Source organism: Schizophyllum commune (genome assembly GCF_000143185.2).
Source record: "Schizophyllum commune H4-8 unplaced genomic scaffold SCHCOscaffold_8, whole genome shotgun sequence".
Lineage (NCBI taxonomy): Eukaryota > Fungi > Basidiomycota > Agaricomycetes > Agaricales > Schizophyllaceae > Schizophyllum > Schizophyllum commune.
Window position 1 is genome coordinate 2,208,709 of NW_026089545.1, and position 13,487 is coordinate 2,222,195.

Below are 13,487 nucleotides of genomic sequence, written 5' to 3' on the forward strand. Positions count from 1 at the left end.
AATCGTTCCGTCCAAGCAATGACTGGGCACTCGACAGCATCGACATAGATGTCACCAGCCTAACCTGGGCAGTGGCTCTGAGAGCTCTTTTGTGTAATGGGTGCCTCTGAATATCTCTTGGGGCGGCTCCTTCCATGCCGACGACTCTCTCACCGATAGCACAAGCGCATGCGTCATTGCCTGAGAACCCGTGGGCCACGTCCGACAGCTGTCCAGCTCGAGATACGAATCGCTTCTCCATCAACCATGACTGACGCTGACCAGCCTCTGCGCATCTTTTCCTCAGTCCCGATAGAGAGTGAGGAGCAGCGTCGGAAGCTCGTTGAGCTAGAGAGTGTGTATCAGCTCCCGCGTTTCTGAGTTGCCTCGCTCACCTCCTGATAGGGAAGATCTTCGACAAACGCGAGCGCCAGGCAGCGTCCATCCCCAAGGAATGGTTGCTCGCGGAGCTCCCTCCAGCAGACCAGCACAACGTTTTCGACTTCCCGCGGGCTTGCGGCCTGCTCAGCCAGCATGAGCTCGAGATCACCGAGACGGACGACGTCTCTGTTATCTTGAAGAACTTGCATACCGGAGTCTGGTCGGCGGTGGACGTGACAACTGCATTCTGCAAGCGTGCGATCGTTGCGCATCAGCTGGTAAGTCATCTGTAGTCTCCACCGTGTCAGTAAGGCGGAAAGTTGACGAATGGCGCAAGACAAATTGCCTGACGGAAATCTGGGTCGAGGACGCACTGAAGCGCGCCCGCGAGCTTGACGACCTGTTCGCGAAGCAGGGACCTGTTGGCCCGCTTCATGGTCTGCCTATCTCGCTCAAGGACCAGTAAGCGACATTGTCGTGCGTTTTCAACTGTCCCCGAACTGACTAACCCCTGACAGATTCGACGTCGCTGGCAAGGAATGCACAATGGGCATAGCAAGCTGGCTTGGACGTATCTCTGAGGCAGATGCCGCCCTGATCACCGTTCTGAAGAACGCTGGCGCGATCCCATATGTGCGCACGAACGTCCCGCAGACGCTGATGCGCGGTGAGACGGACAACTGGGTGTTCGGGCTGACGACGAACCCGCACAACCGTACCTTGGCCGCGGGCGGAAGCAGTGGAGGGGAGGGCGCGCTGATTGCGCTGAAGGGAAGGTGATGATCTCTCTCATTCACTGCGTCTACGGTGAAGGTGCTGATATTGCCTCAAGCCCGTTGGGAGTAGGGACAGACGTAGGGTCATCCTTGTCGTTTTGGTGGTTGACGCTGACGAGCCTGCAGATCGGAGGATCCATCCGTATCCCGTCCGCATTCTGTGGTCTATACGGCGTGCGGCCTACTATGCGACGCTTGCCATACTATGGGGCGTCGAACACCTATCTGGGCCAAGGTTCGTGTCCAGCTTATGCCTGTTCATCAACTTCTGTGCTCACTCATTTCACGCAGAGGCCGTCGAGAGGTACGGGTCTGCCTTGCGCGCTACGTACGAGGAATTGACGCACCGTGTAGCTCTTTGGGACCCATGAGTCGCTCTCTACGAGGTCTGGTCGAGTTCGTGAAGGCCGTAACGAATGGGAATGTGAGCAGCTTCTATGATCTTCGCGCGCAGCGCAGTCACCAACGATATGCATCAGCCGTCGGACGTGGACCCCAAGGTGGTGGACATGCCCTGGCGCGAGGAGTAGGTCGCACGCATCTCCTTATGCACCCCATCACTAACCTTTTGGAAGGCTATACCAGCTACAGCGTATCGGCGGTCGCAGCACCAAGCTCTGCTTCGCGTACTACGACAACGACGAGGTCGTTATGCCTCACCCGCCTGTAAGGCGTGCTGTACAGATGACCGTCGATGCTTTGAAGAAGGCAGGCCACAATGGTAGGTGCTCGCGCAGTTGGTGCTCGATACGCAGCCTCGCTAACTGTGCTCCAGTCATCAAATGGGAGCCTTACCAACATGGCTACGCCTACGACATGCTTTCTCGTATCTTCAACTCTGATTATGGGGAAGATTTTGACAGGATTATGAGCGAGGCTGGGGAGGTAAGGACTGTCAAGGACTGTCAAGGACTTGCAAAACTCCAAATTTGTATAGCGATTCTGATGTTCGCTACAGCCGCTCTGGCCAAGCATACCTTACAGACCATACCCTCGTATTACTGTCTGGGAGGCCTGGCAACTCAGTCGCGAGAAGGAGGCCTTCGTGCGTACGATCCACACCCTCGCCATTGCTCGCCTGCTTATCACCTTGTCCCCCTAGCGCAAGAAAATACTCGATAAATGGATCGCCACCAAGGAGCTAACAGGTCAGCTAGCTCAGCCGGAATCCCCCTTCCGCGCGTCCGATAGCTGACGGGGGCGCGCGATCGCAGGGACTGGCCGCCCCATCGATGCGCTACTGTGCCCTGCGGCGCCGAGCGCGGCACCGCCGCACGCCCAGTTCGAGTACGTGGGGGCTGTCAGCTGCCTGCTCGGATGGTTACGTGACGCTGCTATCTAGGTATACGGGCTACACGTCGTTCTTTAACTTTGTGGACTTGCCGGTGAGTGGCGAGACGTATTTTTGGCTGCGGGTGGAAGGGTCTATAGTCCGGGCGTCTGACCACGAGGAATAGGCAGCCATTATCCCTGTGACGCGCGTAGACCCTGCGCTGGATGCCAAGGACCAAGAATACACTCCGAAGAGCGAGTTGGAGGCCAAGGTATATGGGATGTACAGCCCGGAGACGTTCAGGGACGCGCCGGTGTGCGTACAGCTTGCGGGGAGGCGGTTCCGGGAGGAGGAGTTACTGGGGATCTGCGAGATTGTGGATGAGGCGCTGAAGGTCCACAAGTCAGGCTAACTTTCATTTGAGGCGGAATACTAGATCATACAAGGCGGAATAGAGGTGAATTTGTGGTGGTGTTATGGCGAAGGGGAGGTTGTGTGCGCGAAGTTAGGGCTGATAGAGTGCAACCGTGGGCGCAATCTGCGTGCTGGGCCAAGGAGGGGTGTCGAAGAGGGTTCGCTATCGGTGGAGGTGACGAGATATATCGCGATCGTAAGTACAACGGCTGCAAGGATAAATCGCCCCGCCAGCCAGTCGGACGAACGTGTGCGCAGTCGGACTGCGGTAGTCGGTATGTTGGACATGTTGGGCTACTGTATAGCGAAGCGCCCGAGGCGACGAGTATGTCAGCCCGCGACCGAAGAGCTCGGAGGATGGGAAGGTGCGGGCGGATTACGACCGTATGATAGCCTGATGAGTGGAGGTCTACTGACCAGCCCAGTAGATAGTTCGGCGCTAGTGCGGAATAGGACGTGCGCCCTGCAGCTCCGTCCGAGGGTCGCCAGCCTGCCGCAGTCGCGGTAATTCTGGCCACAAATTTTGGACGGTGCGCAGGCGGGCTCGGGCTGAGATGCCCAGGAATCGTGCTGGCGTACGTACGCCGAGAAGGAGGCCTTCCGAGGCCCCGGAGGCGGGGGCAGCCCTTCGGAAGGCAGCCGGGAGGAGAGGAAAAGCGCCTTGAGGATGGCGCTATGCCGCGCCTGTCTTGGGCGGTATGATGCGCGGAATAAGCGCCTTGGGTTAATCATCACGGCGCCGACGTTGGGCGCTGAGGACATTGAGCAGTGGCATCGATGGACGATAGAGATAATCGCTGTGCGCTCCGTTAGAAACGCGAGAGGCTGAGGTACCAGGAGGTGGCAATGGCGGGTGTTAGAGCTTCGCAGCGTTGAGTCGGAAGAAGAGAGCATAGCTTCAGGGGAGAGCTCATGTTTTGGTGATAGGAGGCAATGATGCCACCAGAGTTGGCAGAGCTTGGCCAGCGCCCTCGACGACGAGGATAGGAAAGCAGACGAGCGGATTCCGAGGAGGCGGATAGTTATTTGGGAGACCTCGCTGGTAGGGTCTATCTGGGCGGTCACGGAAGTCGAACCGTGGGAGATCTCGTGTCGTTCGGACAGACGAATTTGATTCCGCTTCTGGGGACGCGACGCGACGGAGAAGAGGACCCGTTGAAGCCGCGAGACGGTGGCGAGCCCTGCGCGAACCCGCCAGCTAGCGCGCGCGGCGGGGGCCGATGTTCGTGTCCTTTTGGGCCCTTACCAGAATGCTGCATCGCCGCACTTTCGCCGCACAGCCAGGACATGTATTTTCTGTTTCGAACGTATCGAAGGACGCGTACATGATCAGCCTGTAAATTATTTTGCGCACGCGGCCGCCGCTTGCGAGGCGGACTTGGGCTTCCTAAGCTTGTCGCTGTGCATAGCTTTTGACACTATGTCTAGCACTGGCTGGTAGACCGCCAGGAAGGCAGGATGCTGTGGTAAAGATGGAGCGACGAAACGAACCGGGGCGGGCGCCTGTCCGGGCCTTGTGTTGTTTGGCAATTCAATTTGGCTATCCCATCAGGCAGGATATCTATAGTCCCATCCCGTCACGCTCTCTCCTCTGTTCTCCTCCGCTCATCTCGAGCGCGGGCTTTTAGCTGCTCGTCGTCGCCCGCCTCGTCTTGTCCTTATCCCCCGGTCGACGTCTTCCATCTGAGAGCAGCGGACATGCGGTCCCTGCTAACGGGCGCGCTCAGCGCGGCCCTCGGCCTCCTCGTCGCCGCCTCTCCCTATCGCGAGGAACTCGAGAAATACAACATCAACACCAACAAGGATGCCACGGACCCACTCGACTACAGCACCGACAAGCTCGACTCGTACATGCCATCGCCAGACAACTGGCGCGCACTCCCCGTGTACACCATCCTCATGGACAAGTACGCGGACGGCGATCCCACGAACAACGATTTTTTCGGCACTCCGTACGAGCAGGACTATCGGGAAACGCAAATGCGCTACGGAGGCGACCTCAAGGGCCTCGTCTCCAAGCTGGACTACCTACAGGGCATGGGCATCCGTGTTATATTCATCTCGGGTACTCCCTTCCTCAACATGATATGGCAGGCGGACAGTGCGTTCTCGCATTTTCCTGCTCTGGTCTTGGCTAACATCTGGTCCCCAGGTTACTCGCCGCTCGATATGTCCGTTCTTGACCCTCACTGGGGCACCATCGACGATTGGGTGGACACCATCAAGGAGATCCATAACCGCGGGATGTACTTCATGGCCGATTTGACGGTCGGTACCATGAGTGATCTGATTGGCTTCAAGGGGTACGTGTACTTCCTCCGATACGAGAGCGCTGCTGACTGCAAAACGTGATCCAGCTACCTCAACGTGTCAGCTCCCTTCATGACCTCCGAGCACGACTACGTGTACAAGCACCCTCCTCGTATGCCCTGGGGCTTCGACGAGTATGCCGACTTCACGCCAAGCAACGACTGGAACTCCTCATGTGTGCTCCCCCGCTTCTGGGGCGACGACGGCGAGCGCGACCAGGTCGAAAACCCGGCGAACGGCTGCAAGGCCTCCGAGTTTGACCAGTACGGAGACCTCGAGGCTTTCGGTGTGCACCCCGAGTACAAGCGTCAGCTGACGAAGTTCTCGTCCGTGCAAGACCGTCTGCGCGAATGGCAGCCGCACGTCCTCGCGAAGCTCAAGGTCTTCGCGTGCATGGTCGTGACCCGCCTCGATATCGACGCGATTCGTATCGATAAGTCGACGCAGGTGTCCGTGGACGCGCTCGCAGAGTGGTCGGCCAGCTTGCGCAAGTGCGCCAACGACCTCGGGAAGGACAACTTCTTCATCCCCGGTGAAGTTACTGGTGGTGATCACTTTGGCTCGATCTACATGTGAGTCGCATCCGCTTTGCAGTGGTGATTCTAGTGTCTGACGTACGTGCAGTGGTCGAGGCCGTGCCCCAGAAAACTACCCGGAGGACTTCGCTACGGCTGTGAATGCGACGCTGGATGATAGCCAGTACTTCCTCCGCGACGCCCCGCTGAACGCGCTCGATGGTGTCGCTTTCCACTACTCGACCCATCGTGCCATCACGCGCTTCATGGGCCTCGATGGTCAGCTCACGGCTGCGTACGACACCGATGTCAACTTCGCAAACCAGTGGAACGAGCTCATGGTCCACAACGACTTTTTGAACCCCGCCACCGGTGACCTCGACCCGCGTCACTTATATGGCACGTCCAACTTCGATATCTTCCGCTGGCAGGCGCTACAGAACGGTACTCAGCGTGCTGTGCTCGCGTCCTTCATCACGTCCATGATCATGCCCGGAACGCCTCTGGTAAGTTGACATCTCATCTCATCTCAAGCATTCTTGTATTGACATCATTTGCAGTACTTCTTCGGAGAGGAACAGAACTTCTACATCCACGACAACACGGCGTCCAACTATCTCTTCGGGTACGTTATTCCGTTCCTTCGAAGCCTGAATATGTACTCATATCCCTTCCAGCCGTCAGGGTATGATGGGGAACGTTGCTTGGAAGAACCACGGGTGCTACCACCTTGGCTTCGACCAGTACTATGTCGCGAACATCGAGAAGGCCTACCTCGGCTGTTATGATGACTGGAACGCGCTGGACCACTTCGACCCCACGGCGAACACCCGTCGTATGTTCGCGCACTTCAACTACCTCCGCACTGTCTACGGTGTCGTCCAGGACGGGTTCAGTCTCACCCAGACCGGCAACTGGACCTATTTCATCCAGATGCCGTACTCGGGCGACATTCAGACGGAGAAGGGTCTCTGGGCGGTCAAGCGCGACAAGCTCGAGCACCACAACACCGTCGATGGGCGCTACAACGACCCCGTGTGGCTCTTCTACACCAACGAGAACACGACGCAGACCTACGACTTCAAGTGCGGCAGCAAGAAGCAGATTCTCTCGCCTTTCCAGAGCAACGTCAAGCTGCGGAACCTGTTCGCCCCGTATGAGACGTACGACCTCGAGGAGTCTGACCAGCCGTACTATTACGACGGCAAGGACCCGTACTTCGGCTGTCTCGGGTCGATCACCTTCGAGCCCTACGGCTTCAAGGCCCTCGTCCCCGACGACCAGTGGGTGGCGCCGCTGCCGGCGATGACGAAGTTCACGCCCGGTCACGACCATCGCATCACGAGCCAGGGCGGCAAGGACGACGTCGACGTCTCTATCGAGTTCAACACGGAGATGGACTGCGACAGTGTGACGGACTCGATCACGCTGACGATGTCCTCGTCGGGCGGAGGTGACGCGCCGTCGATCTCGAACGTCAACTGCGGCGGCGTGGACAACCCGGACCCGGTCATCATCCCCGGTGACGATACCAGCGCGTGGGCGTGGTCGGCGACCCTCAGCGGTATGCCCGATGGTGTTCTCCGCATTGAGGTCAAGGACCCCTCGTCTAACGGCGGTGACGGTACCAACGTATGTTGCATTCCATCTCTGCCTCTGTTCGCATTCTAACAGTTCGTAGGCGACCGACCACCTTCTGCTGCGCAAGGGCACGGAGGACAACGTGATGGTCTTCCCGTACAACGACTACAACAACTCCGCCTTTGTCAAGTCTGGCGACGATCTCGTCTTCAACCATCGCGCGTACGGTGCCGACAAGTTCCGCTACTCGTGGAACTTCGGCCAGAACTGGACCGAGTGGAAGGACTTCGAGCAGCAGACGAAGGTGAACACGACGTTGTTCGACGACGAGGACAACTTCTGGGACGGCTACCATATCATGGTGCAGTGTGAGTCTTCGTCTTTTTGCATTCGTTATCGCTGGTCGCTCACACTCCATGCAGACTGGAGCGAGCTCACGATGTCGACGTCGCACGTCACCCATGCGGACTACAACTACGATGACCACCCGCGCCGCGTTCCGCGCTTCCTTGCGCGAGGCGAGTTCAACAACTTCGGCTTCGACAAGGCCGTGGAGTCCGAGTTCAAGCTGAACGACGAGGGTTTATGGCAGCTCGATCTTTCCGCTGTCTGGCCGACCTGGATTCAGCTTAACGTCTTCGACTATAACGACTACTGGTACGGCGACGTCGACAACGACGGTATTCTCGACCGTCTGCCGCCCAACACTGCCGCGCCCAGTCAGCTTAACATCTCCGCGCCGCCTGGCAAGCACTTGTCCTTCCGTATCACCGTTGACGACAGCACCATGCGCTGGTACCTCGAGCCCCGTGGTCAGGCGTCCGTCGGCATCATCACGTACGCGCTGCTCCTCTCCATCCCCTTCATCACTGCCCTCGCGTCCGTCCTTATCTTCATGCGCTCGTTCTACGGCATCAAGCACAACCGCTACGGTGTGCAGCCGTCGAACAAGGGCAAGTACTTCCCGATCATGGACCTCTTCGGCAAGTCCAAGAGCGACCTGCACGACCCCGAGGGCGCGGGCGGTCTCTTTGGTGGCCACAAGAAGTACCACGGCGACATCATAGGCTGGCCCGAAGACAAGAACAAGCGCCGCAAGGTCCTCATCGCCACCCTGGAGTACGAGATCATCGATTGGAAACTCAAGGTCAAGATTGGTGGTCTCGGTGTCATGGCCAGTCTGATGGGGAAGGCGATGTCCGACGTCGATCTCGTCTGGGTCGTAGCGAAGGTCAAGGACCTCGAGTACCCTCCTGGCGATCCCGCCGAGCCTATTGAGGTCATCATCTTCGGGCAGGCGTACCAGGTCGAGGTCGAGACGCACGTAGTAGACAACATCACCTACGTGATCCTCGACAGCCCCGTCTTCCGCGCGCAGAGCAAGGCCGACCCGTACCCGCAGCGCATGGACGACTTGAGTTCCGCCATCTTCTACTCGACTTGGAATCAGGCCATCGCGGCGACCATCCGGCGCTATCCCGACATTGACATCTACCATATAAACGACTACCACGGCGCTCTTGCTCCCATTTACCTGCTCCCGAAGGTCATCCCCGTCTGCTTGTCGCTTCACAATGCCGAGTTCCAGGGCTTGTGGCCTCTGCGCACGAAGGAGGAGATGAAGGAGGTCTGCTCGGCGTTCAACATCAGCAAGGCGCACTGCACCAAATACGTCCAGTTCGGCAACACGTTTAACTTGCTGCACGCCGCTGCCTCCTTCATCAGTGTTCATCAAAAGTCTGTCGGTGTCGCCGGTGTCTCTGACAAGTACGGCAAGCGCTCTTGGGCTCGTTATCCTGCGCTTTGGGCTCTCAAGCATGTCGACTCGCTCCCGAACCCCGATCCCACGGATATCGAGGCCCTCGACGAGAACCCGACGGAGGTCCGCAAGATCCAGATCGACCAGGAGGCCGAAGCGAAGCGTCCGGAGAACAAAAGGCAGGCGCAGGAATGGGCTGGCATCAAGCAGGACCCGAACGCGAACCTGTTCGTCTTCGTCGGTCGTTGGTCCAAGCAGAAGGGTGTTGATCTTATCGCGGATGTCATGACTGGCCTGTGAGTGCTCTCGTCCTTGAGATATCTTCTTAGCCTCATGCTTCTGTCAGACTCGAGAAACAACCGTCTATTCAACTCATTTGTGTCGGTCCCGTCATCGATCTTTACGGTCGCTTCGCTGCGGAAAAGCTCGCGCGATTAATGGAGCTTTACCCCGACAGGGTGTACTCGAAGCCGGAGTTCACTGCTCTTCCGCCTTACTTGTTCAGTGGTGCCGACTTTGCCCTCATTCCGTCTCGTGATGAGCCATTCGGTCTCGTCGCCGTCGAGTTCGGTCGCAAGGGTGCCCTCGGTGTTGGCAGTCGTCTCGGTGGTCTCGGTCTCATGCCTGGTTGGGTAAGCCCTCTTGTGCGTTCGTACTCATTCAGCTACTGACTATCGCCCAGTGGTTCCCTGTTGAATCCAGCTCGACGGCGCACATGATCTCGCAGTTCACCAAGACGATCAAGATGGCGTTGAAGTCGACTGAAGAGGAACGTGCTATCCTGCGCGCGCGCTCGGCTGTCCAACGTTTCCCCGTCGTCGAATGGCGTCAACGCATGGAAGACTTCCACAAGCGCAGTATCACGACAAGCAGGACTCTGGCCGAGAGCGATGCATGGCGCCCGAGCGACGGCGGCGAGCACACTACCTTCGGCGCCATCCCGGAGAACGAGGACTGGAACCCGGAAGCCCTTGCACCACCACAGCAACCCAACTGGGGCAGGAACAGCATGTCAAGTATCGGTGGCAACAGCTACATGAGCCCCGTCACTCCTGGCACTCCGCAGACTCCTCTGTCCTCGGACGGCGATAGCGGTGTCGGAAACGATTACCTGTCTGCGCGTCCCCAGATCATGGAACCCAACAACCGCGACTCTGTTTCTGAGGACGGCAGATTGTACGAACCCGGCTCTAGCGACTTCCAAAACTTCCTGTCTCGTGCCAACAAAGCCATCGCCCACAATCAGCGCGGTGCTCCGGATCCATTCCTCGACGGTGCTGCGCCTGCCCGGCCCTTCACGATGTACTCCCGCGTGTCCTCTGCAGAGTCTATTGCCTCCATCGTCGACGAGAAGGCCGACTCTCCTCTCAACAAGGCCATTGCTTCGGTAAGTTTGCTTTGTATTCGCATGATGTTCTTCGACTCACTGACCGCGCCCTCAGTTCACGGATGCGGACGGTGCCGTCGCGGCGGAGTTCGTTCAGAAGCTGCGCGACTTGAACCCCAAGAACTCGGAGCATGAGCTGTCCATTGAGAAGTACCTCATGAAGAGCGAGGAGGCCTTCTTTGAGAAGGTTCGCAAGGACAAGCTGAGCACTGCGGCCAGTCTTCGCTCGCATAAGCACGACGGCGCTTCGACAATGCACTCTCGCCCCAGTTCAGTCTACACAGCTTCTGAGAGTAAGTGGCTGGTCGGCTTTGATGAACATACACTTACATGCTGGCTACAGTGGGTCAACGGAGCAGCGTCGCGCTTTCAAGATACTCTTCATCCGCGGACGACGCACCACTGGCCGACGAACCGGACATCGTGCCCATGAACCGTACCCAGATCTTCATGTCGAGGGAGCTCGGCGGCTGGCCATTGTATACCATCTTGATGGCCCTCGCTCAAGTAAGGGTCGTTGTCTATCTATAAACATCGTCACTAACGGATCTTCAGATGCTCAGCGCAACCAGTTTCCAGATCGGCTTGCTCAGCGGCACGAACAGGCAGAACGACACTCAGTTCTACATCATCGGTGGTGTCTTCCTCGCCGCGTCGGCGGTGTGGTACCCGATGTTCCGTCTCAAGCCCTCCGTGTACATTCTATCCATCCCTTGGATCTTCTTCGGCATCGCGTTCTTCCTCATCGGCTTGCCGTATGCCATCTCGGCCTTGGACGACGCGCGCGAGGGCATCACCAACGGTGCAACCTGGGCCTACGCTATCGCGTCCGCGGGCTCCTTCGCGTTCTTCGGTCTCAACTTCGGTGAGGAGGCCGGCGCAGCGACGGAGGTGTGGATGCTTCGTGCGTGTATTGTGCAGGGCTCTCAGCAAATCTGGGTCGCCGCGCTCTGGTACTGGGGGCACAACCTCGCTGGCAAGGACGACGCATACCGCGCACCTTGGTGGGTTGCATGCATAGCGTTCCCGCTGGCTGCGATGAGCTTCCTGTTCTTCTGGTTGCTCTACCACGGCCTACCAGGTATGTACCCTCAATGTTTCGACGGACTTGATGGCTAACTGTTGGACAGAGTACTACCGCCAGAAGCCACCTCAGGTGCCGCAGTTCCTCAAGACGATGTTCCGCCGTCACTTGGTGCTTTGGTTCTTGGCTTCAGAGATCCTGCGCGACTACTGGCTCAGTGTTGTGAGTGTCTTGGACTTGCCTGATGTCTTCCCGTGCTAACACTCTGATGTAGCCTTACGGACGCAACTGGACATACTTGTGGTCTGTACCGATTCCGGTCTGGCAAACGGTCGTCCTCGTCATCGTGTTCTTCGTCTTCGTATGGGCCCTCCTCATGTTCGTTCTCACCCACTTCGCCAAGACGCACACTTGGCTGTTGCCCGTCTTCGCTGTCGGTCTCGGCGCCCCTAGGTGGTGTCAGATGCTGTGGGGAACGTCGTCCGTGGGTCTCTACTTGCCATGGGCAGGCGACGCCGGCTACCATCTCGGCATCTCGTTGTGGTTGTGGCTCGGTGTTTTGGATGCCGTCCAGGGTGTTGGCTTGGGTATGATCCTGCTCCAGGTATGTCCTTCGTGTTGTTATCCTGATGCTGTCGACTGACACGTGTTACAGACGCTCTCGCGTTTGCACGTCTGCGCTACGCTTGCATTCTCGCAAGTCATTGGCTCGATCGTTGTGATGATCGCTCGCGCGACCGCACCACCATCTACTGGCGCGACCGGCGTCTTCCCTGATGTCGCTAAGTGGGAACCGAGCGAAGGTGTTACTGGTACGTATGCTCCTCGTCCGATCTGCTGGCAATAACTAACGTTCTTTTAGGGAGCCCTATCGCGTCGCCGTTGTTCTGGATAGCCCTAATCTGCCAGCTCATCATCGTCGCGGGGTACTTCTGGTTCTACCGCAAGGAGCAGCTCTGTAAGTTGTTCTCGCCAGCTGCTCGGAGGGACCAAACTAACTCTGTCCACAGCCAAGCCATAGTTGGGAGCGTACGACTATCATCATTGTCCGTAACTTATTCCCCAGTCTCTCGACCTCTGACCTCGTCGCATCTCATCGCATGCCGTACGTTACTCAAAGAAATGATCACTAGAGCAGTGTATTCACCCAGTCGTTACACGTGGACTTAATTAAGGCGCTATATCGTATATATTAGAGCGGTTTGGAAAAAGACCTGTCGATGCTTCCTGGAAATCTGTATCTAGATGGATTCAAGCACTGCTGACGAGAGCTTGCTGCTATATTATACCCCATTGCGGACAATGGGCTCGGCGCTCTTCACTTCAATCCTGCGTCGGTGTTAGGGATGCGATATACCAGAAATCCTAATCTGAAGTCGACAACTTTCCCTTCACTCAAAACTAGAACAGCGGAATACTTCCATATGCTGAGCGAGTGGTGCTTGAGCAACAAATTCGGGTTGCCAGTCGGAATTTGCCGAGAGGAGGGCTACGCGAACTCGTCGCTCTTTGACCCTTCCCAATGCAGGCTTGCAAGTCAACTCGATGCATTACCTCCACTTTCCAAGTTATCAGGATGGTGCATTGCCTCTGGGCCAGCCAAATCAAACCATAGCACGTCGTCGCGAAATGGGTTCTTGGCAAGTCCTGGACCAGCGCTGCCCCGCGACTTGGGTACTCTCCCCGCCGTCTTACGGCCCTTACTGTGCCCTCAGGGTGTCTATAAAGAGTTTGGTTCCCGCCTATACAGTCTATGGGTCAGTAAAATCGATGTGGACTGGCGAAGGACGTCAACTCGCTTGACGCACCTCTCCATGATCTCTGCGCCATCGCTTACGCGGCTGCAAGGTGTGCCTACTGTGGACTGACCTCCGCATCGATAACCGCGAATGCAGCAAAGATCAACGCAGCAGCACAGCTACCGGAAAGAAGTTGAAGTTGCCTTCGAAAACCTAGTACGCCGTTCGGACCATACTGAACCTCTGGCGTACTAGGCAAACATGCGGATGTCAGCCTGCGCAAGCACCCCAAAGCCACATATTCTGATTCTTTTAGGCGCCCGTGCTCCGCATAAAAGGGCGGGTGCGC

The 13,487-nt window shown here is 57.5% G+C and overlaps 3 protein-coding genes across 3 annotated transcripts; 2 read left to right on the plus strand and 1 right to left on the minus strand.

The window, feature by feature from the left end:
- Nucleotides 1-233: 233 nt before the first annotated feature.
- SCHCODRAFT_02632927 (amidase) lies at nucleotides 234-3,068 on the plus strand. The gene is made up of 16 exons (XM_050345740.1): nucleotides 234-334; nucleotides 385-638; nucleotides 698-822; nucleotides 879-1,136; nucleotides 1,193-1,214; nucleotides 1,263-1,371; nucleotides 1,428-1,440; nucleotides 1,491-1,560; nucleotides 1,616-1,662; nucleotides 1,712-1,857; nucleotides 1,912-2,021; nucleotides 2,095-2,181; nucleotides 2,239-2,284; nucleotides 2,351-2,423; nucleotides 2,479-2,521; nucleotides 2,594-3,068. The coding sequence occupies exons 1-16, from the start codon at nucleotides 247-249 to the stop codon at nucleotides 2,819-2,821; spliced, it is 1,719 nt and encodes a 572-aa protein (XP_050199384.1). The 5' UTR covers nucleotides 234-246; the 3' UTR covers nucleotides 2,822-3,068.
- On the minus strand, nucleotides 2,748-3,163 carry SCHCODRAFT_02632933 (uncharacterized protein). Its single transcript, XM_050345741.1, has one exon. The coding sequence runs from the start codon at nucleotides 3,109-3,111 to the stop codon at nucleotides 2,884-2,886; it is 228 nt and encodes a 75-aa protein (XP_050199385.1). The 5' UTR covers nucleotides 3,112-3,163; the 3' UTR covers nucleotides 2,748-2,883.
- Nucleotides 3,164-4,401: 1,238 nt separating this feature from the next.
- On the plus strand, nucleotides 4,402-12,812 carry SCHCODRAFT_02632934 (glycoside hydrolase family 13 and glycosyltransferase family 5 protein). Its single transcript, XM_003030336.2, has 18 exons — nucleotides 4,402-4,924; nucleotides 4,976-5,126; nucleotides 5,181-5,705; nucleotides 5,758-6,154; nucleotides 6,209-6,273; nucleotides 6,326-7,280; nucleotides 7,330-7,597; nucleotides 7,652-9,284; nucleotides 9,335-9,620; nucleotides 9,671-10,375; nucleotides 10,431-10,668; nucleotides 10,719-10,882; nucleotides 10,931-11,456; nucleotides 11,506-11,621; nucleotides 11,674-12,003; nucleotides 12,055-12,211; nucleotides 12,262-12,357; nucleotides 12,410-12,812. The coding sequence occupies exons 1-18, from the start codon at nucleotides 4,522-4,524 to the stop codon at nucleotides 12,418-12,420; spliced, it is 7,026 nt and encodes a 2,341-aa protein (XP_003030382.1). The 5' UTR covers nucleotides 4,402-4,521; the 3' UTR covers nucleotides 12,421-12,812.
- Nucleotides 12,813-13,487: the final 675 nt, after the last annotated feature.

Bases quoted from the DNA above. Each gene is read 5' to 3' on its own strand.
- SCHCODRAFT_02632927 (XM_050345740.1), top strand. From the start codon at position 247: ATGACTGACGCTGACCAGCCTCTGCGCATCTTTTCCTCAGTCCCGATA. The intron at 335-384 runs GTGTGTATCAGC...ACCTCCTGATAG, and splicing joins GAAGCTCGTTGAGCTAGAGA to GGAAGATCTTCGACAAACGC. The intron at 2,424-2,478 runs GTACGTGGGGGC...GCTGCTATCTAG, and splicing joins CCGCCGCACGCCCAGTTCGA to GTATACGGGCTACACGTCGT.
- SCHCODRAFT_02632933 (XM_050345741.1), bottom strand. From the start codon at position 3,111: ATGTCCAACATACCGACTACCGCAGTCCGACTGCGCACACGTTCGTCC.
- SCHCODRAFT_02632934 (XM_003030336.2), top strand. From the start codon at position 4,522: ATGCGGTCCCTGCTAACGGGCGCGCTCAGCGCGGCCCTCGGCCTCCTC. The intron at 4,925-4,975 runs GTGCGTTCTCGC...TCTGGTCCCCAG, and splicing joins CATGATATGGCAGGCGGACA to GTTACTCGCCGCTCGATATG. The intron at 12,212-12,261 runs GTACGTATGCTC...ACGTTCTTTTAG, and splicing joins ACCGAGCGAAGGTGTTACTG to GGAGCCCTATCGCGTCGCCG.